Consider the following 22,251-nt stretch of genomic DNA (forward strand, 5'->3'; position numbering starts at 1 on the left):
GGAGCCCTCTTGAGGGGCAATCTGAATCCTCTATATTCATTTGGGCCACTTATCACAGGCAAGTTTATTTACACACCGTCTGTTTCCTTAGCTCCCGCTGGTGTCTAACTCTTTGAACAGATCACTGGCAGCTTTATTAAGGGCATGAGCTAAGGGAGGGCTGGAGAGTTGAGGGCAGGAGGATGAGAGTCCTGTTGCCATTTTTAGGCAGCTGGTGGCTAAGATGAAAGCCCCATGAGATCATAGGCCTTTGTTGCTGTGGGATCCCGGTGTGGCTTATAAATAGAATGTTTTCCCCTCCTGAATCTGAGAAAGGGTATACACACTAATGGGGAATTTCAGACTTGCTTCTGGACATTGAGCTCCTTCATCTGATAGGTCTGACATTCAGCGGACTGAGCAGCCTGGTAGCATGGCTTCCCTTTCTGTCCTTGCCAGCCACTGGTGCTGACAAATAGAAAATGATTTCAACCCCACTCCCCCGCTCCTCTCCCCACAACTTTTCCCCGCTCTCCAAGGCAAGATTTACATCCCTGTCAGTTTTGTTTTTTATAGAGGTGGTGAGTGATACAAGACGGTGCAATTACAGGTAATTCGATACCTAGGTGGGCTGTGCAGTGCTGCTAACTTTGTCTTAGCCTTGCTTCTGAGTGGTACAATTAGTGTCGCTTGCATTGTCCCAGCCAGTCTCTAAATTCACTCAGTTGGAGCTGCAATATATTAACGTGCCTCCTCTCAAACTAACAGCTGGCTCCTTAGGGACACAGTGACAAACCGAGGTTTTACTGATTCTTTGAGGGACTACGTAGGTTACAGCTTGGGGCTCTGTGCCACACAAACCAGTGTCTGACCCTGCTGAAGGGAAGAGAGATTAAAACTTAGTCTGATAGCACCGTTTGTACTTGAGATGTCTCCCAGAGTGCATTCGTGCAGTGACAGTGTGAGTAAATATGGTACCCAGTATTTGGTTGGCAGTATGGCTAAGTCCTAGCCAGACCTCCATTCTGGCTCTGGTAGGGACTAGTGGCATTGTAGGGACACTGTACTTTTACTCTCAAGGGGAAGAGAGTGGGTTAGCTGATTCTTTGTTTCCTCTTGGCTTCTATTCCCAGCCACGGACTTTGTGTAGCTTTGGGAAAGTCACTAGTTACAGCAGTAGTAAGTCCACGTAGGGTGTGTCTATACTGCAGTTAAACACCCGGGGCTGGCCCAAGTTAACTGACTTGGGCTAAGGGGCTGTTTAATTGCAGTGTTGAATTTGCAGAACCAGCTGGAGCCTGAGTTCTGGGACCCTGCAAGGGGAGAGGGTCCCAGAGCTCAGGCTCCAGTTCCAGCCTGAATGTCTACACCACAGTTAAGCAGCATCTTAGCCTGAGCCACAAGAGCCAGAGTCAGCTGATGTAGGCCAGCCAGGGGTTTTCAATTGCAGTGTAGACATACCCTTAGTGACCCTTCTCACCAAGTGTCTGGGTGCTTTTCAAAGCTTAAGTTGACGCATTCGAGAGGAGATCAAACACCACGTTCCTCTGCTGCCTGCAGCTTCGCTAGTCAACTGAGAATCTAGGATTGAATCAGTTGGGAAGGCCTGGGCAAAGGTGCCTGTCTTTCAGTAGCTTCTCCTTTGCCATGCCACATCTGCAAAATGAGGAGAAGGCTGCTTGCCTACTTCACAGACTGCATTTAGTGTTTGTAAAGTGCACCAAGATCCTCAGGTGAAAGGTGTGTACATAAAATATTAAGTCGGCCTCTGGCAATTCTTCTTTTTCGTGTGCTTGCTCATGTCGATTCCATTCTAGGTGTGTGTGCGCTCACATGCACAGTTGTCAGAAACTTTTGCCTTAGCAGTATCCGTAGGGTCGGCGGTGGTGCCCCCTTGAGTGTGGCGCTCATGCATCGGTATATTAAGTGCCACCAACCCTATGCCCTCTCAGTTCCTTCTTACTGCCTGTGACAGTTGGTTGGAACGCCTTGTCTTGTAGATCGCAAGAGCATTAGTGGTTTTTTACAGCCTTCTTAGTACTTTTAGCTGCCAAACTGTGAACTCCGAGCCCACCTCCGAGGATACTGCTTGTGAGTCACCTAGAATGGAATTGACATGAGCAAGCACTCGAATAAGAAAAACTGGTTACCTACCTTTTGTAACTGTTGTTCTTCGAGATGTGTTGCTCATGTCCATTCCGTGACCCGCCCTCCTGCCCCTCTGTCAGAGTTACCAGCAAGACACAACTGAGAGGGCGTAGGGTCAGCAGCACCTAATATACTGACGCATGAGTGCGGCACTCAAGGGGGTGCCACAGCTGACCCTACAGATACCGCTAAGGCAAAAGTCTCCGACGACGGGGTGCATGGGTGTGCGCATACCTAGAATGGAATGGATGTGAGCAACACATCTCAAAGAACAACAGTTACAAAAGGTAGGTAACCAATTTTTTTCATATGGTAACCCAAACTAAAGCAGCTGCTCATGTGTCCAAAGATACAACTGTGGTCTAGTGCCCTTTAAAAAGCATGTATGAATTGAACTGTACATGACCAGCTCTGTTCAAATTGATTCTAGGGACAGGGAGCACCAGAGACTAGGTCATTGGCTAGGTTATTTGCCATGTGATCCTGGGTATGGAACTTCCCTCAACGATGTTAAAATTGATTCAGTGATTGATTGCTCCTGTGGAGTCTGTGTCTAAGTCCTGACTCCCAGAGCCAAGAAGACTATTTTATTGCCCTAGTTGCAGTGGTCTGAGACTCAGGATGTTGTACTGAAGTCTGCTTCTTGGCTGCTGTCTTAGTTTACAGAGCCATCAGATTTTATAAGCTAGTGAGTGGCCAGAGGGGCCAGCATCCTATAAAGTAATTTATCCTGCTCTGCTTAGAGAGTAAAGGGAGTGACTTGAGAGAGGGATGATGTCTGGGGTGGAGGAATGAATTTCAATGAACTTCTAACACTAAGTGTATTTTAATTCCTTGGTTAGCAAAATCCAGAAGACCTGTCCTGTTCTGCTGCCCTGCTCTAGTCTCTGAAAACGAATATTCTAGGGCATTTGGACTTGGTACAGGAAGAAGATGAATGACTGCATCCTCCTTCTCTGACTCCACTGGCTCCCCATTCACTTCAGAATCTGGTTCAAAATTGTCCACCTTAATTTTATAAACTCTTCATAGACCTTATGCTCTCTACAAACCACCTCACTCCCTTCACTTATCCCACACTGGCCTGATCTCTGTCCTACATCCAGTTTCCGTGAGAATGTGTTCAATGCGAGAGCCTTCTGCTTTGCAGCTCCTCTTCCCTGTCATCTTGGCATCTCATCAGTTCATCTTTTAAATCACACAAACGAATCTCGTGTTTCCTGGTCTCCATTTCTTCATTTATCTCTCCCTCCGTTGGTGTTTAATTCTGTAAACTATTTGAGATAGTTTTTGTTTTGTTCTGCTCTAAAACACAAAGCTGTATAATGTCTGCAGAGGAATCTGTTTGATCTTGTGTAGCTGGCGTGGTGTGACATTTGTAAGTCTGGATTCAGCAAGATAGGCCTGAGGCTGATTTTCCCCCTTCCCCTATTCTCAGGTAGTTGCAGTGTCAGCATCGAACGATGGAATTAAGGGATTAAATAGAAATAATGTACATGGCAAAAATTCAACATGAGACGGGCCCAACGAGAGTAGTTCAAGATGTTGCATAAAACAGGATAAGTAGTTAGCAAAAAAGCTGGAATAATGGTGGTGCTTGTCAAATGTTGATTAAAATATCTCTATGCCAGATTATAGTGTGAATACTATCTTGGTTTGATACTCTGGTCAATTGTGCATTGAAATACTTCTACAATAATACTGTTGTACGTTTGTGTGCTTGACCCACATCCATCCACTGAAGTGGGGCATAGGGAAACACCGAGGCAAGCCACATCCCCTGAAATTTGGTTCCACATACTGTACCTATCAACCTGCCACTGCCCAGTCGCAAGATAAGAGGCTCAAAATTAACGAATAATTAGAGCAGAAGCTCGGTTTCTGTTAGTAAATGACAGTTATCTTCATCTTTGCAATTCTGCATTTCTAATGGAAATAAATAACAATATGAGCGAGAGAATATAGGATGGGGATGAGGAACACCCCTTATTACAGAGAATTGAGAGGCATGCTGGCCACCATGTGTATTCAAGGCAGATGGGAGGGATCATTCTCTCTGCTGCCATTAGCCTCCAACTCCTGTCCGCAGCTCACTGTGCTAGCTCAAAATGCAACAGACTGAGGGCTGGTCTACGCTACAGAGGGGGATCAATCTAAGTTATGCAACTTCAGCTACATGAATAATGTAGCTGAAGTCGACGTACTTAGATCTGCTTACCACAGTGTCTTCACTGCGGCGTGTTGACAGGAGACACTCTCCCATCGATTCCCCTTGCGCTTCTCGTTGAGGTGGAGTACAATCGATGATAGAGCGATTGGCAGTCGATTAATTGCGTCTATACTAGACACGATAAATTGAGCCCTGTTGGATCGATCCCTGCCCCTCAATCCAGCCGGTAGTGTAGACAAGCTCTCAGTCACATGCACTCATTCCATCCACTCCCAGACCATCAGATGTTAGCAAACATACTCTAAATGGGGGAATTGACTGCTGACTTGGGGAAAATCTAGCTGAAGCCTTGTGCTGCAGATCACGGAGCTGCCTAGGGTGAATGGCGTGGGTGTTAAGGATCACGGCATTAGTAGTTCCAGATGCAGCTATGATCTGTCATCTCTGAGCTAAGTCAGTGAGTAAACAAGAGAGATAAAAAGAAGCTTCTGTGAGGGAGAGTGGAAATCAAGCTTTTTATGGTGCTCATTAAAAGTCAAATTAAAGGATAAATAAGGCTGCCTGGATATTTATTTAATTAGATATTTCTGGAGAGCATAAGGATACCAAGATTGCAAATAAATCCCTGACCTTTCCTGATCCAGAGCTCAGCAAGGAGCATAAAGAGCTGACTCAACAGCTTGGGGAGGATTATACTTTGTCACTTTCATATGGAAGGATTGCTCCTGCTTCCTCACTCTGTCTTGGCAAACACTGTTAAAAGGTCTTGCTATGATCCCTTTAGCTGTAACTCAGTCAGTACTGAGTGGTGCAGTGGGCTCAAGATGAATCTCCAGCAGTTGGAATAAACTGCGCGGGAGGGAGAATGCCCATTTGTAACCTTCACGTTCTCAATATCAAACATGGAAGGAACTTAACTAAAGCTGCAGGGGAGCAGGGAAAAGTAGCACCTGGAGGGGTTGGGGAGAATCCAGGGTAGGCCATACTGACAGCAAAAAACATTCCAACCTAAATTTTGACCAGTAATTTTGGGAGGCCCTTCTGAAAATCAGGCCCCTTTTGCAGTGTTGGGCACCTGAAATCCAAGGCACTCCAAATCACTAGTCGGGCACTCTGGTTTTGCTGGAACTGTTTTTTTAAAATAATTTGCTTATGTTAAAGACTGTCAAAGTAGTAGTAGGCCTGCCATATCCGGTTTATTCTATATTGAGTGCCTAAGGTTTGTGGGGTCGTGTGGCAGAAGAGGTCGGAAGTGGACCTAAATAGCTTTGCTCTGTTTTGATTTGTTCTACTGAAACCCTAAACTAAAACACAGTGCCCCAGATAATCCGTTGTATCTGTTCCTGGGGAATAGCAGGGCTGTTAAAGGACCCATGGCAGTTAGCAAGACATGTAAAACTTCATAGCCATTGTGAATGTCCTGTAATATGAGCATTCTTTAACGTGTGTGTGTTGGCTCAGCATTTCAGCAGGTTTTCCTAGAAAAATAAATTTAGAGAAGTTATATGGTCTCTGTTTCTCTTGCCATTCGTCATTTTAGTAATGGTATCAGCACAGAACTTTTAAAACAAATGAACAGATGACTTGGGGTGACAGGTAAAATTGACTAGTAAGGGGGCTGCACCTTGCAAGCTACGGACAACCAACAAACTGTCCCATTGTTGTGAATCAGCTGTGTGTTCGATGTGCTTTTGGATTACCAAATGTCAGGGGAGGGGTAAAGGAAAAATATTGCACTGCTCCTGTTGTGAAGCTGCCATGATTCCTGGACTCTGAAACTTTCCTCTTGGAGCCCAGAAATAGTACCTTTTTGTGTCTTTGAAATTTGATGTTCACCTATATTTATGTAGGAGGAAATAAAATAGTACTTTTCTCTGCTCCTGCATCCAAAGACCATAAAGCACTTAAAAATATTAATAAATTCGGTTTCACAACGCTTCTGTGAGGCACTGTTGGGAAGTACTCTATTGCTCATTTCACAGATGGGACAGCTGAGGCACAGAGAGGTTAAATGACTTGTCCAAAGTCTGTGTAGAGTTGGGAATAAATCCCATTTCTCCTGACTTCTTCTCATTCCTGTAAACACTAGATCATGCTTCCTCTGTAATGGGACTTTTAGGTGGTACATAAAGTTCTGCACGCTCTTGAATGCACTTTCAGGGAAGTTTCTGCATATTTCTCAAATCTTTGCAAATAAGAGAAGTAATTTTCCTTGACAAACAGCTGACTGGAGGCAGTGTGCCCCATGTACTGATTGAGAGCTGACTAAGGGATAAGTATTCCCTCAGGATCCCGGCAGGTATTTGGGTACAAGTATTAGTAACTTGTTTAAATTAAATTTGAAATACTGCAACAGCACGAGTTAATTGAGTGTTATATTCCATTAGTATGAAATTTTTAGATCCTCTTCTCAGGCTCAAGAGTTGGATTCCTTCAGGACATCCTAATTTGCACAGAATAAATATTTCATTAGCACTAACAGAAGAAAGGACTCTACTTCCACTGTGCAAGTCTGCAAAGGAGGGAGGGAAATCTGTTGTATTGTGTGCGAGCCACAAGGGAAAAACCTTTTTAATTGGGCATTTTACAGCCTGGGACTCAAAGGTGTTTGCTTGAATAATATAATGCTCCTAGGATGCAAGGTGGTTCATCAGGGGAGTAGGTTAGTTTTTGAATCCTGTGTGAGTCAGTCATGACTAGAGTTGGCTGTGTTCCCTCCTAGATGGTGAAGGAGAACCAACCAATCACAGTGCAAGATCTCTCCTGCTGGTTTATGTCACGGGTTCTCAAACTTTTTTTGTAGCATGGGCCACATCTCGATAGATTGTGTCTTGAGGCAACATCTCCACCTCTTTGTGATTTGCTTGAACCATTCTCCTCCCTAGGTCAACTCGCAATGCTTACTTACCGTGTTAGGGAAGTATTATGTAGTGTCTTTAAGGTGATAGGTGTTTTCTCCTCCTTGGGCAAGTCTCCTTGTACTCTAATCTCTCAGCACCATGTGGCTTCTTGGATCACTACCAACTGCGCAGTGGGCCATGGGGTGCAGCTTGGAAAACATTGCTTTAAAGAGTTTTGAGCCCTTCGTTGTTTCAGCCAGCAATTCAGATACATACCCCCATCATGTGTTCCCTTCTTCCATTGCCAAAGGACTCCATCCCTCCAGTCTCTCTTCACTGGGTAACACTCACTGCTGCATACCTTCACCTCCCATTTTACATCCTCCTTCCATTCTCCCTTCATCCCCACCCCTATTTTTCTCCTCCAACCTCTTCCAGTTGTTACCTTCCAGTCTGCCCTTGGTCACCTTTCTTCCTTCTCACCAGTTGCTTATTTAGCACATTTTATAGGGCATCAATCAAAACGCACCAACCTCATCATACAATTAAAAAATAAAATAAGCAAAACATGAAATTCAGTCAAAAGAACCAATCCCCCTACATATCTCGGCAGACAGAAGTCTGACACAGGAGGAAACCCTCAAGGTAAAGTCACCCCTCCAGCAACAGTGATCATGTTTCAGCTGGATGGAGAGTAGGAAGGAAATAGCTCATGTAGGAGGCGAAGTAGGGGACTCATGGAATGTTTAGAGACTGGTCATCTGAAATAATGTGGCTTGTGGCAAATGAGAGAGACTGACAGACCTCCCAGCCAGAAGTCCCATACAGGAGATAGCATCCTGGTCCTGGATGAATGCAGTGGACAAGCACAAACCTGCGTCTGTGCAAGGAACTGGTACTAGAATTGGAGGGGGTGCTGCAGGTCGAGAGTGAAGTGCATTGGCAGAGCTGTGTGTAGCCCCAGGATTGGAACAGCATGGGGGTTTGAAATGAGATGTATGAGCAGTGTTATGTACTTGCCTGCATTGTTCCTGAAGAAAGCTAGTGCTTTAGTCTTTCTCTTTTGTGGACACCAAATTTATCCCCCAGCCCAGATTATTTTTTAAAAAACAATACAATATCTATTTCAATCTTGGAGATGATTCTGTTGGATGAATGGAGTGCTCATTGTGAAATCATCCCCACTGGCTAAGTGTTTTATCAGTTTTTTTCTTTCTTTTCAGCTGCTCAGTTGGATAATATTGGATTCAGCATTATCAGGAAATGCATACATGCTGTCGAAACAAGAGGTATAGTAGTTCACCAGATGCCCTTGTTTTTAGGGAAGGTCTTGCATCTGTTTTTAGCATTGTCTGTGCTTACCTTCTCTTTTTGTGCACAGAAATGATTTATTAACCCTCAGAGTCTCATGTTTGATATACCTCATTATAGGCTGGCACAGATGTCCTAGCTGGCCATGTACTTTAGCTTGAATAACTGGAGAACACAGGTGTTAAGCAGATCTCAGGAACTGAAGGATAAACAAAGAAATGTTGGGCTAGATTTTTAAAATTAGGAGCGGAATTTAATTTGAAATCTAATTTTGGGTATAATTTAATGTGCGCACCTCTCAAACAAATATGAATTTTATTCTCAATACCCCTGTAAAGTAGAGAAATCCCCATTTTACAGGTGGGGTAGGCACAGGTAAGAGAAAGTGACTTGCCCATTGGTCTCACAGGAAATCTGTAGCTGATCCAGACTTGAACCCAGGTCTCCTGAGTCCCAGCCCATTGTTCTCCTTCCTACCTGTAAGGGAATTCAGAACATTGGGTGATGTTAGGAACTGAGTATTTGCCATACTGCAGTGCTGCTGAGGCTCATATCCTAAGGACATAGAGTATGCGGTGGTTACTGAAGAGCTGCAGGCTGGTGAAGTTTTGCAACGCCCTAAATGAAGAAAAATAGTTTGCGTTACTGAGATTTTCCTGCTGTCCATGGTACAAACTCTGTTCAAATAACATGCTGGCTGTGATTAAAACCCTGGTTTAAAAAAAGGCAAACAAAGCCAATACATTTATTTAGACCTGCAAAGGTCAAAATGCCCTCAACTCTCATTCCCTTCAGTAAGACTGGAGGAACATTCAGCTCCAGTTAGTCAGGTCCTTTGGCTAGTGTCTGTAACAGCAAAGTAGATCTGTGTTGTTGTCCTTTATTATTTATTTCTGTACTACCATAAGCCTTACTTTGGATCAGAATCACATTGTGCTGCACACTCTGCTGACACATGGAAAGACACAGTCCCTGACCAACATCAGACTCCTCAGCGCACCCACCCACTTGCCTGTTGCCAATCAAATATTTGTTTCTGGTGCTTCCTTGTTTTCTGTTGTCCACTAGTGTGGAGAATGGGCACCACCATCTTCTGATTCCTGAGCTGATCAGGAGACAACACTCCGTAATAAATACATAAAAACCCAGACGTCAAAACCAAATCTCAACCCTTTCTAGAACAGCCAGGCTGAGAGTGTTGCATGCAGCTGGTGGAAGTTTTAATTACTTCAGCTATTAGCAAAGCCAAGGAAATGAAAGAAATGTTAATCTTTTAACATTCCCCTAATTAAGTAACCTCTTTATTTTTCCAGGGATCAATGAGCAAGGGCTCTACCGAATTGTTGGAGTAAACTCCAGAGTTCAAAAGCTATTGAGTATCTTAATGGGTAAGTGTCTCAAATCTGCATTAAAGGGAAGCAGCTTATTACCAGCCCTGATGACGGAGGCTGTCGTCGAAATACCAGAACCTGGGGTGGGAATTCCACTTTGGGAAATGAATTCTCATTAACATGTTCTGTGAGGGGTCAGGAGAGTGTGGGGATTGGAACACTAGGAATTGTGTAGGGCATTCACTTTAAAGGGGCTTTTATTTCACCTGGTCTGTTGCTTGTGCCTCACTCATATGCTTTGCAAATCTTGGCAGTCTTCCCAAATGCAGCCTGTAACCTTCAGAAAAATAGTTGAACCGTATGTTAGCTTTTATTCCTATACCTGCCACATGCTCCCTCTGTTTTTGTCTCTAATAGTTTTGTCTCTATTTCATGTTGCTCATGGTTCTAGTTGCTCTCCCTTTAGATCTAATTTTCCTGTCCAGCTATGTTTACTACTAGCAGAGTTATTTTAGCCCTCCCCCACCCACTTTCTTGCTTTTATCTTCCTCCCATAGCAGGTCATAAAAGAACCCTGTTGTCGGTCAGACTTCAACACAGCCATCCTAACAGTTGGTCAGAGTGTGAAGCGAATAGTGTAAATTAACTGGACGGGGATAGCAAGTGTATGTGGTGGGCTTAGCTGCTGTGGGATTATGGGGGGCAGTGACTGTTCTATAATTTCATCTGATTTTTCAATAGACTCCGTCCTGGAAGAGCTTCTTTACCTGTAGATGAATATGCTAAAGGGAAGGGCAAAAAGGACTGACATGTTAGGGCTCTGTGTCTGACCAACGAGGCTCAGCCCAGTGTTTGAGAATGTCCACTTGAGACAGAGTCCTAGTCAGGCCTTCAGACGTCCCTCCCACCTCAGAAAGATTTTTCCTGTTGGAAGTTCAAGGCTACTATTCCTCTCTGTGTGTATCCTGAACAGCCTGATAATGTGTCACCATCTCCTTCCCGGTTTCAACTTTGTGCTAAGCCCCTCTGCATTGCAGTCTGCCTTCTGCCTTCACAATTCCATTGCTCTCTCTGTGAAGTATGGAGAGCTACAAATCCTGGGTGTTTTGAACACTGAAGACCTCCTAGCAAGCACAACTGAATAGTGAGATTCAGTACCTCAGAGGTCAAAGCAGACCCAGCTGGGCCCCAAAATTTCATTTAATGTAGCAAGGTGGGGGGCATTGTCTCTCCACTCTGTGCTCTGCCACAAAACTCAGGGGTTGCAAGTCCCTCAATCCCATTCACATCCTACCAGCAGCAGTATCTGCAGTCCATGGCTGACCCACACTTAGTGCTGCTGCCCCTGCCAGCGTGTGGGAGTGACTCTTCGGGATCAAGGTAGGGGCATTCCTCACTTCACTACGCATTGAAAATCTGCTGTCTCAGGCAGTCACCTGTGCTACCTACCCCTTTTGCTGGCCCTGTTCATGTGGCAGTAGCAATGTGCAACAGCAGCCAAAGCGTTGCATGGGCAGGTTGATATATCAACGCAAAAGTGCAGCAGAACTTAGAACAGATACAGCTGCTCACACAAGAGAGCAGTTCGGTGCTTTTTTTCCCGCTCTGGAATCTGAAATGAAGCCATGACAGGAGGACGTTTCCACATGGGTTTCCAAAGAGGTAACCTGCTGTAAGCTGAAGCATGTGATTTTCAGCCCTGTTTCAGTTGCATTTAGAATTTCATTTATTGCTTTAGCTCTAAGAACTCCATAGGGAAAAATACCCATCCAGAGCTCCAATCACCCTAGACATGCATGAAAAAAAACACTTATGAAAAGTTGTAAACAGTCAGTTAACGTGGTAGCCTTCCAACCCCATCTCATGCTGCTTAGTGCCTGGTAGGCCAATATGAATTAGGAGGTGTCTCTAATTAGTAGATGTCTGTAACTGAATATTTAGTTATTTGTTCAGTGCCTTAGTGTCACATTCATCACTCGCTGGAAAATCTGCTCCCCTTGGGACTACTGTGCTTTCTACCCTTTGGACTGCTGCTCTGTCCACCCTATTGTCCTCTCTTGATTTCTCTCCCCCTTCTCAATCTTTGATCTGCCTCTGTTTTTTCCCCTTTGCATTTCCTCCTTGCAGCAACTCCAATTTCCAACCCTGTGTACTAAAGTGATCAGTGATTAACTTGTTTAATGTTGACACTGAAATTTCATGATCGCGCTTTAAAGTTGATAGTCCAATGAGGCTAACAGGGGAAAGAGGCGGTCACACTTGCAAGTCATTGTTCCAGGCTCTCTGCAGACTAAGGCAGACACCACTGCATCAGTCACACTCTGTTCACATTTGGAAGGTTATCTCTGCAGCCATAAAGGCTATTGTTTTAACGAATGTTTATCATAGATTCTCCGTATGGGCCCTGTAACTATATCATCTGGGCTGGATCGATCTCATGGGTCATATGTTTGCCAGCCTGGCTCAAAAAAGCATTAGGAACTGGCCACTGGCAAACATAAGCTTCTACTTTGGGTGCACCTACCGCACAATCTGATCTGATATGCCAGGACCTCTGTTTTTTTGTTTAGTTTTTTAACCAGAATGCATGTATTAAGAACTATCAAAGCATTTGGAATTACTGTCTCCACACAGTGGGCCAAATCATGGCCTCGGTTCCACTCTCTCAAATATATCTGTTTCAGTATAAGGTTCCCTGGCTGTAACAGATAGCTGGATTTGGTCCTTTGTGGGTTCTTTAGTGCTGAGAGGAATCAAGGGTTTTGGCCACCATCCAAAAGCATCATCTCCTTAGTAGCTGAAGACACTCCGTCTTTGGCTTCATGCCTCACAATGTGGTGATATAGTCAGTGTTTGTGTCTTGCCTGCCATGTCTTCATTAGCTGCTGATGTCTGAAGCATAGCAATGAGCCCTAAGCTCGCTGGCAGGCTAGAAGATTAGGGGTGTCACCCAAGTAGGTTGCAAGGTCATTTGTTTTAATCCCTGTTGATCTTCAATATTGTTATTGTCTGGCTGGAAAAGGGCATGTCCTGACCTCCTCATATTAACAACAGAACCCAAGGGGAGTATCTTTGCTGAGTTCCAGCCTCCAGGCTGACACAAGCTCTCTGTAAAGGCACTGCCAAACTGAGCTCTGCTCCTCTCCTCCCCTCCCCCCGGTCTTTTTGGACTTAATGCGTTTAATGTAAAAGCAACATCCTGCTCAAATGTTGACTATTTAGATCAAAACCTCATGACCTAAGGAGCCAGATTTTGCTTACAACTTCAGGTTTCCCTTATATTTAGAAATGAATGTGGTCAGCATTAGTGATTCACATACAGATTAAATGGCAAGTGGATCAGGTTTCAGAGAGCTGTGATTGGTGTAAATGGCACACACTGTGGAGGCTTTCGGTGTGACTTTTCTACAGAAGGTGCTATGCTGCTGTGTCCTCAGCTTGGAGGTATTTGCAGATAGCACTTTGCATTGGCAGTAGCTGCATTAGACTCAAATACAGTACCTGCCATGCTCTTGCTCTGGGACTTGTGTATTAAAGGCAAATGATTTGCTCCTCAGTTTCCCTACTGGTGAAATGGTGAATACCTCTCTATCAGGGTTCTTTTGAGGCTTAATTCGTCAACATTTGTAAAGCGTTTATCTTTCTTCAGCCCCTGCCATTAAAAATCTCCAAAGTATTACTTATTTATCAAGCACAGCTGTTTTTGAAGTATTGTACTGTTAAGACACGAGCACAAACACAGTATAGTAAGAGAACCAGCATGCAAATCTGTTCTTTAAAGGCTCCTTATTAAGATACATGGTGGAGTATAACATATTGAGTGATCCTACTGATCCTTGCCAGTGTAGTCAGTGGTGAGTGAGATTTCCTATAGCCATTGGCCTTTATGATGAAATGTGTTTATGGCTGTTTTTGAAACCATCTTAATGTCACCCAAGTGGCTATTAGAATTAATACCTGGTAACATGATTGTATCCCAGGCAGCTCTATTTATCACAGCGAAAGTGGTGAGGAATTGAAATAACAGCAGCGGTGGCTAGTACTGTTCCCCTCCCCCTTAACGTCTCCCAGAAATTTACTAAAGACATTCTGCAACACTGGCTACAGTACTTCTGGGGAAGATGTCATTGGATAGGCTAATCGGCATTTCAGACACCATCTGGAAGAATCAGACCCTGGGGAGCCACTGTGCCATTGTATGTAAGCATCTCGCTGTATTTCCATCGGAGTGCTTGTGTTTTCCAGTGTTTAATCATTCTTAGTCATTTAACTTAACATCAAGCTGAAAGTTTGTGACCCCAGCTAATTTGATTCACTGTGCCATGGGAGATGTTTAGTTGGTAGTATGCCTGGGTGGGCAGGCTCAGGATTGGAGATGGTGCCTACAGTTCCTCTCAGTCACCAGTGCTATTGTCTACAAAAAAAACCCACACAAAAATCAAAAAAAAACACCCCACATCCTGACTTCTGCTGATCTTGGAATCTGTTGTGTTTGGGGCTGCCTTGTTTTTCTTCATACGACCACCACATGATCCTTTAAATCAAAATATCAATCTGTCTGTTGGTTAAGCTTATTCATAACAGCTCGGACGCAGTGGAAGCTCCATGTTGTGGGACGTTTATGATGAGGCAGGACAAAACCCTAGTAAATATGCATGGGAAAGGATCTTGCACTGGCTGGTACGGTGGTGGGAGCGGACAAGTTGACTTCTTCCATCTCTGTTGCGATGAGGGGTTCATAGAAGAAGAAATGTTCATGCTTCTACCTCCCATTATTGTTCACATTTATCTTTGCTGTGTTTGTCTGAACATACATCTTGCTGAGTCTTCTCTAAGTTGGTGTGTTGGCACTGTTATAAAAAAAGCCTTTAACTTCTGCTCATTTTGACCATATCAAGTTATTTTTAACCAATAAAAATGGTCTCCTTTTAAAACGCAAGTCAGATGGCAAGTCACACTGAAACTGATTAGGAAGGATTATGTTAGTTTGTGTGGTGTCTGTGTGACACACACATGATTTTTGTCATTAATACAGAATTTTTTTTGAATGTGTATCTTTTTCACTACCCCTTTTGATGTGTTTTTCTTTAAAATAAACCCATGGCCTTTAAGGAAATCCGAACTCTTATTCAGTACAAACTTTTAATTGTTTTCAAAATTGCACAGTTTTTACCTATTGTTTTAAAATTCAGGAACATACTTTTTCTGCACTCATTTATAATAAGTTGAATCCAGGGAATGATCGAGGGTAATCAGCTGCACCCAGCAGTGTGCTATTTGGCTTTAGTCGTCCTCATATGCTTCGGAATTCTATGTTTCCTGCAGGCCGGCAGTCAAGCGCTTTTTCAATTGCATCAGAAGGACCCGCTCCAGTTTTCAGTGAGATCAGTGGAAAGACTCCCATTGTCTGATCAGGCTCACTTTCTATTCTCATTCATATCTGGGTTATTTTCAGTCAGTGTCCCGAGCTTGTAATCAAGGCCTAGGGTTTTATTTATCACTCTTCATTGAATATAGGAAATTAATATAGTCAAATTCACCTACCAATTGAGATTGAGAGTTAAATTAGACAGTAAACGAACTCAGAAATGGAATGCAAACAAGCACAAAAGCAATGCGAAGCATGTAATTGTGCCTGCAAAAGGAACTTATTCATGCCTTTCTACCTCTCAAACGGTGACCAGACAATGCTTTTCGATCCTTACCTGGAGGAGCCAGGATCTTCGCTTGTTATGCAGATTCCATACATGAGTGTTTACCTGGGTTACCACCAGTGGTGCCAATTAATGCAAATGTGATGGTGGTTTTTAGTGTCATTTGGTTTTAATGGTCAGTGACAGTTGTCATGACGATCTTTGGAACATGGACAGTTGTCTGCTAGGAACTGGACTGAAAATGCCCACTCACTTCACATAGGTCACTGAACAGCCACCTGATGGTAACTGATTTCAGCAATCCTTTAGCTCTGTAGCACTGGGGTACAAAATGCTAGAAGTCTGCAGGAAGAAAAAACTGGTTCCTGCCTTTTTCAATCATTATTTTACTGTAATGGCATTAGGATGTTTCACCAGAGCTTCCACAGAAACTGATAAAATACTGCCTTAAATATTGTCTAACTACAAACAGTGACTTCAAAAAAAAAAAACCTCGCTCCCTGATCTAGTTGGAGGCTTACAGCGATCAGAGAACAGGCAGCATGACTCCAGGTTTCTAAAAGCACAACTTCCTCTGCAGTTGTTTCAGATCTTGGGTTTTGGAAGAAAACATCTTGCTGGCCAAAGCCTCATATTCACTCCGTGCAGAACAGCTGCATGTGGTTGGTTTGTTTGTTTGTTTGTTTGTTCATTTCTTTCTTAAAGGGAATTTAAAAAAGAAATACACAAAGGGAGGGGAGGCCCACCGAGGAGATGAGGGGAAGGAGAGGAGTAAGCGGTGTTTAAAAATAAAAACAGAATAAATGAACAGGCTCCTTCACTCCAGATAGGTGCACCATATTGAGCTTAAAACCCATTTTGGCCCCCATATGCTGTTGTGCTCTCAGGCCATAAAAGCCCTCGAGCCAGCCAGAGAATTCCTCTGGCAGAGACATTGTGAAGGCAGCACAATGAATGTCCCATACATGCCAGTGTAGGGGGTATGCCAGGGTCTGCAGATGATGGGGGTGGGGAAGGCGCTGTATACTACAGAGGTTCTCAGCAGATTGGGTTGAGTGCCTAAGTTCCTTTGGGGCCATTTCAGCTCCTGAAACAGCCCAGGATTAGGAGGGTGCAAAATGACTTTAAGCCACTTACCTCCCCAGCCCCCCAACTCCTTCCACCCAATTGCAAAGTTTATATTGTGCCTCTACAAGGTGCAGCACTGAATTGCTCCCTGTGTTTTTACACTGCTGAGGAGCCAAGAGGGTTTCCGCTGATGGCCTTTTATATGAGCCCTCATGATGCCAAGTGTAACAGCCTGTCTTGGGTTGAGGATGACTGGGCCACCTCACGGAGCCTGGGAGAGCCTTGCCTGAAATCATCAGCAGAGAGTGCGGAAGAGCCATTTACAGCTGTTCATTTACCTGTCCTCTCTCTGTGTGTGCCAAGCTGCTTCCACAGTCCTCCTGGGCCCTGCTGGGGTGGGGGAGCCAAACCTGGCAGTCTCCACAAGTGGGCTGAGCAGGTTGTTGGACCAGTGGAAACAGAAGAGTCAGAATGCTGAGGACCCAGAAGGATAACAGCATTGCCAAATGTTCCCTTCATGTTCAGGGCCTGATCTGGTGAGGTCTTGAGCGTCTCTAGCCATGGAATAAGGAGTTGAGGGCACTCAGCAGGATCTTGCATGACTGGGCTCTACACCATCAATTTCACTGCTAATTAAAGTTTTGCTCCCTTTTATTGGGGGAATGCTTAACTGGAGGCCTGGCTGGACTGTAGCAGAACCACGAAGCAGGCTCTGTTAGTGCTTTTTGCAACCGGCCCTAGGAGGAGCCAGTGGGGAAGGAGCATTCCTTTGGCAGGGTGGTAATAGTGGACAGTTGGTCTTTGTGGGCTGGAGGAAGGCAGCCATCCACAGCCTCAGTGGGTTCCCTCTGTGTGTATCCATGCCAGCCGGAGGAAGATGTTTTTGTACGTCTCTTTGGCCAGAGGAAAGGGCTGGAGAGTAGCCACTCACCACGGCGTAGCTGGAGAAGCCTTGGGAAAATGAGCACTTTGACATAAAAGGTGAGCTGCTGGTTCACTCTGATCTGGCCACAGTTTGCGCAGCGGTTTTCTTCCCCTCTCCAACTGGTGCAATGGACCATCTCTCTTCCTGTGCTTTCATGGTGGCATGTGAAGGAATGTGTGGATTTGGGACTCATAAAGTTAAAAACAGCCCTGGGGCAGGGCTGGTGGTTAGTGCTTTGCACTGCCAAGCAGGAGACATTGGCTGCCACTCCTAGCTTAGGCGTCTCACTTTCTGGGCTGCTAAGTGTTGAGCCCAGTGACTGCCTGGATGAGCTCCTGAGTCCAAACCAACCCTTCTTGGGCAAAGATGGTGGCTGCAACCTCAGGAATTAGAAGGTGAACGGCAGAGATAAAGCTGCACAGTGCAGAGGCATGCATGCCCATGTGGAGGGCAAGGGTCAGTGTGGGAAAGGAAACTGCTGATATGAATATGAACACACAGCACTCAGAGACTGCCAGAAGAGTTTAATTTGTTCCCAGGTAGGTTCTGAGGATCAGAAGAGTCAAACTCCCAGCATCCCAGAGAGATCTACAGGGAGGTGCAGAAATTGGCAGCCCTTTTTGAAAACAAAGCTTGCTTGGGAGTCTCTGGACAGGGCTGGCCTGGAAATGAAGTACATTAAAATGGAAGTGCTTAAGCTCTGAGAAACTTGCCTAATATTGCTATAAAAAGCCTTCTAGCTTGACTGTTGTTTGAGTCTTTTTTTCCTCTGTAATGTTACATAACGTTTGGTTGGTTGGCGGCCTGGCGAAGGCTAAATAGCTGGTTTACTAGATGTGGCTCATGCAATGGCTTGCACATGTAAAACTTGCCAATTTCTGCTCATTTAGAGCCAGGCTCTGTCTTTTGTTGTCTTGCTGTCTGAGCCGGATTGCCCCTAGAATGAAGAGATTTGCAGTAATAGTTGACATCTCTCCAGGGCTTGCTCATGTTGTGGAAGTTGAGAAGTTTCTGTAAATCTCTGCGTGTGACTCCAGGGATGGGGAGGGATGAATCAGACATTTAAAAAAATCTTTAAGGATGCCAAGGAACAGTCTGCTGAGAAGAGGATGTAGAAAACTAATAGAATGACATCAAGAGGCCAGAGGTGAAAAAACAAACCAAAATATGATTTTTCTAAGCCAATAACCCGCCCAGCCTGTGCCGCCTTCCCAGACTCATTGCTCTACAACATTTAAAAATAGGGTTTGGTATTTCTCCCCTCACTGTGATACAAATAGAGTAAACAAGAATACGCTGCTTTCCCCATCACCCGTATGCCTATAGAGAAAGCTGACGGTGCATAAGCTTCCTTGCTGTAGAACTCTGCCAGCAGGGTCCCTGCAGATGTTCCTGCCTTTGCAAGCCAATGGGAACTTTATGGCCTGAGTTCTCCCTCCACCTTCTAGCAGCAAATGTCAGGCTGGCAAAAGCACTCATCTGGCAGCAGGTTTCTGGAGTGGCAACCTAGGGTCTACCAGGTCAAGTGACACAGTGGATAATTTGCTGACATGCTGTTGTGCCAGTGTCCTGCTATGTAGTGCTGTGTGCGCCAACTTTGTTTCCTCCTTTTACTCCAGCTGCAGAACAAAGCGGGTAAAGCGCATGTGTAATTTCCTCAGTTGCCAGCAGGGCTAGGTCTAGTGGTGGTTCTGCCCTGGGCAAGCAAGCAAATGTCTGCCTTTTCCAGCCAGCAGTGTCTCATGCACACACTTACTGAATGTCCTATTGCCCCTGTTATTTGGTTGCTCTGGGCACTTGCCTGCTTTAATTGTATGATACAGCTGGCCCTGGTTTCTAGCAGTCACTATCTGTTCCCCACCACTTATTTGTATTGCTGTGTGCCCAAGTCACTTGCCAGTCATTTAGGCATGCCTTGCTGCATTGTCCTTCTATTATTTTGATGTATTTATTTATACTGCAATTGTGCCCCAAAGTCTAAATCAAACGGTGTGTGTCTAGTCTGTCTGCCTCTGTCTGACACTGTTCCACTTCCATCGCTGCAGTACCTAAGCACAGCAGTGTCTTGAAACCCTTTCTTATTGTCACGCTTGAAACAAAACTATTGGTCCCATCAGCCATGAGTGATGAGCTCCTCTTCTTTTTGCTTTTGAACACATGCAAGTGAGTCCTAGTGTCCAGCCTGTGGTCACCATCTTCATCCATTTCCATGTCAGCAGGAACAGCTCTCAGGCTCAAAGTATTTGCTGGTGTTGGTTATTTGGAGAGACTATTGAGAAACTGAGCAGTGGGATCTTCCTTCAGAGTAACCCCACAGTAGCAGCTTTGGAGGTGACTGTGTTGTTTAATGTGTTCTCTTTGAGCCACTCATTCTTTTGCTGCCTTTCTTCCCTAGATCCCAAAACAGCTTCTGAAACAGAAACGGACATCTGTGCTGAGTGGGAGATAAAGACTATCACCAGTGCACTGAAAACTTACTTGAGGTAGGGGAGAAACGCCTCCTGTGTTCTATGTCTCCACAAGTGTGTTCTGTAATGTCCTGGGGATCTCCTCGCCCACTACCCGAGCTTCCTGTCAAGAGAACGAGCTTAAAATAACTAAGGAAGAGACTGTTCTTAAAGAATCCACCTTGGCTTTTCCACTGAACCCCATGCATGCTTGGGCAGGACTTTGGGAGTTTACTGAATACTGTACAGATGCTAAGGTGGAGGGTCTATTTTGGTCAATTTCATGGTCATAGGATTTAAAAAATCATAAATTTCATGATGTCAGCTATTTAAATCTGTAATTTCACGGTGTTGTAACTGTAGGGGTCCTGACCCAAAAAGGAGTTGTGTGTGTGTATGTGTGTGGGGGGGGGGTGTCACAAGGTTATTGTAGGTGGGTTTGCGGTACTGCTACCCTTACTTCTGCGCTGCTGCTGCTGGCGGCGGCGGCGCTGCCTTCAGAGCTGGGCAGCTGGAGAGCGGCGGCTGCTGGCCGGGAACCCAGCTCTGAAGGCAGAGCCAGCACCAGCAGCAGTGCAGAAGTAAGGATGGCATGGTACGGTATCGACACCTTTACTTCAGCACTGCTGCCTGCAGAGGCGGGCCCTCAGTCAGCAGCAGCTACTCTCTCTGGCTGCCCAGCTCTGAAGGCAGCAGCAGAGACCTAAAGGTGGCATGGAATGGTATTGCCACCCTTACTTCTGCCCTGCTGCTGGCAGGGTGCTGCCTTCAGAGCTGGGCGCCCGGCCAACAGCCACCGCTCTCCGGCCGCCCAGCTCTATAGGCAGTGCAGAAGTAAGGGTGGTAATACCATGACCTGCCCTAAAACAACCTTGTGACCCCCCCCACCCAATTTGAGAAACACTGGTCTCCCCTGTGAAATCTGTATAGTATAGGGTAAAAGCACACAAAAGACCAGATTTCATAGTGGGAGACCAGATTTCACAGTCCGTGATGCGTTTTTCGTGGCCATGAATTTGGTAGAGCCCTACTCATGTGGTACAGCCATAACTTATAAACACTTTTTCTTATGTACCTCACTGTTACGTTTGTCTGTTGATTCAGGCTTTTCCCTATAAGCGAAGACACACAATGCATTCCAGTATGCTGCTGTCTAGCAAATCTGTTGTCCTGATGGTTTAGTGGCAGAAAGTTCAGTGTTAGTTTGTATTTCCAAAAGGACCATGAAAATTCATAAGGCTTTCTTTGATATCTAGGCATAGAACTGTACATGTGGGTACAGTCCAACCATATGAAAACTGATGCCCTTGTTACAGCTGGGTTATCTTCTATTATTGTATAAGTATGACATGTAACATCATTTACTGAAGCACTAGTCCAGAGAAAACTGATACTGTGGAGAGGAATGTTAGAGCCAACATCACACTATTTCCTTTGGTGCCTCCTTGAGATTAATTTCTTCCTGGTATTTATTTAGTAATAAAGATATGCAAGAATTTGTCAGTAATTAATAAACTACAAACTTATAATTATGGCCCCCTTCTCATCCCTAACCTTCATTTTTATTGCATTGCATTATGCATTGACAGGTAACATTAGGCTGTGTCTACACTGCCACTTTCAGCGCTAAAACTTTTGTCATTCAGGGTTGTGAAAAAACACCCCCCTGAGCGACAAAAGTTTTAGCGCTGAAAAGCTATTATCATTATTAGACAGCGCTTTATTGCCGGGAGCCGCACTCCCACCGCTTGTTCGGGGTGTGTTGTTCTTTTTTTTTTTTTTTTTTTATCGCCAGGAGAGCTCTCCCCCAGTGATAGTGTGTTTACACTGCCCACGTCACGGTGCGGCCGTGCTGTAACATGGGTAGTGTAGACATACCCTTAGAGATGGGATGAGCTGTCCACAGACTGCAGTGGTGGTTCCTAATCCAAAAAGAGGGATATCTATTAGTTTGCAAGTAGCAATATGTATTCTGTTATGCAGAACATGCTTCTACCTGCCATGTCTGTATTTTTAAAGCATAAGAGATTGAAACAAAATCCAGCATGGGTGACAAATGTCGTTAGGTTGGTCGATCTCAGCCTGGAAGATCACAAAGCCCACACATAACTTTTCATGAATGGCAATCTTTGCTCCTGAGAGTTTCTAAACTGTTAGCACAGGAATAAAGTGAGAATATGAGACGCAGGACTGGAATAGTAGGTCATTTCACAGGTCAGGACTGAAGTGTATAGGCAAATCTGAGAGGAGCCCTATGACTAAAATATCAGGGAAGCTGCAGGACAGGATTGCGATCCATTTTAAAATCTGTACGGAGAGAATTAGCACAGTACTACAATGTGCCAGGCATAGCCTTAGCCACTGCTCTTGGTCTCTCG

At 44.8% G+C, this 22,251-nt stretch overlaps 1 protein-coding gene across 5 annotated transcripts in view; it reads left to right on the forward strand.

Annotated features, from left to right (window-relative positions):
- The window catches only part of ARHGAP26 (Rho GTPase activating protein 26), a 316,385-nt gene that overhangs the window by 160,587 nt on the left and 133,547 nt on the right, over positions 1–22,251 (forward strand). For all 5 annotated transcript variants that reach the window (XR_006292681.1, XR_006292680.1, XR_006292679.1 and 2 more), the window contains 3 exons: positions 8,361–8,426; positions 9,762–9,836; positions 19,822–19,909. Coding sequence is in view for 1 of the 5 variants with exons in the window: in XM_043552848.1 (XP_043408783.1) it covers positions 8,361–8,426; positions 9,762–9,836; positions 19,822–19,909 (229 nt within the window). In the remaining 4 variants the exon portion in view is untranslated. The remainder of the gene's footprint in view (positions 1–8,360; positions 8,427–9,761; positions 9,837–19,821; positions 19,910–22,251) is intronic.

This window comes from Chelonia mydas, chromosome 8, assembly GCF_015237465.2.
Source record: "Chelonia mydas isolate rCheMyd1 chromosome 8, rCheMyd1.pri.v2, whole genome shotgun sequence".
Lineage (NCBI taxonomy): Eukaryota > Metazoa > Chordata > Testudines > Cheloniidae > Chelonia > Chelonia mydas.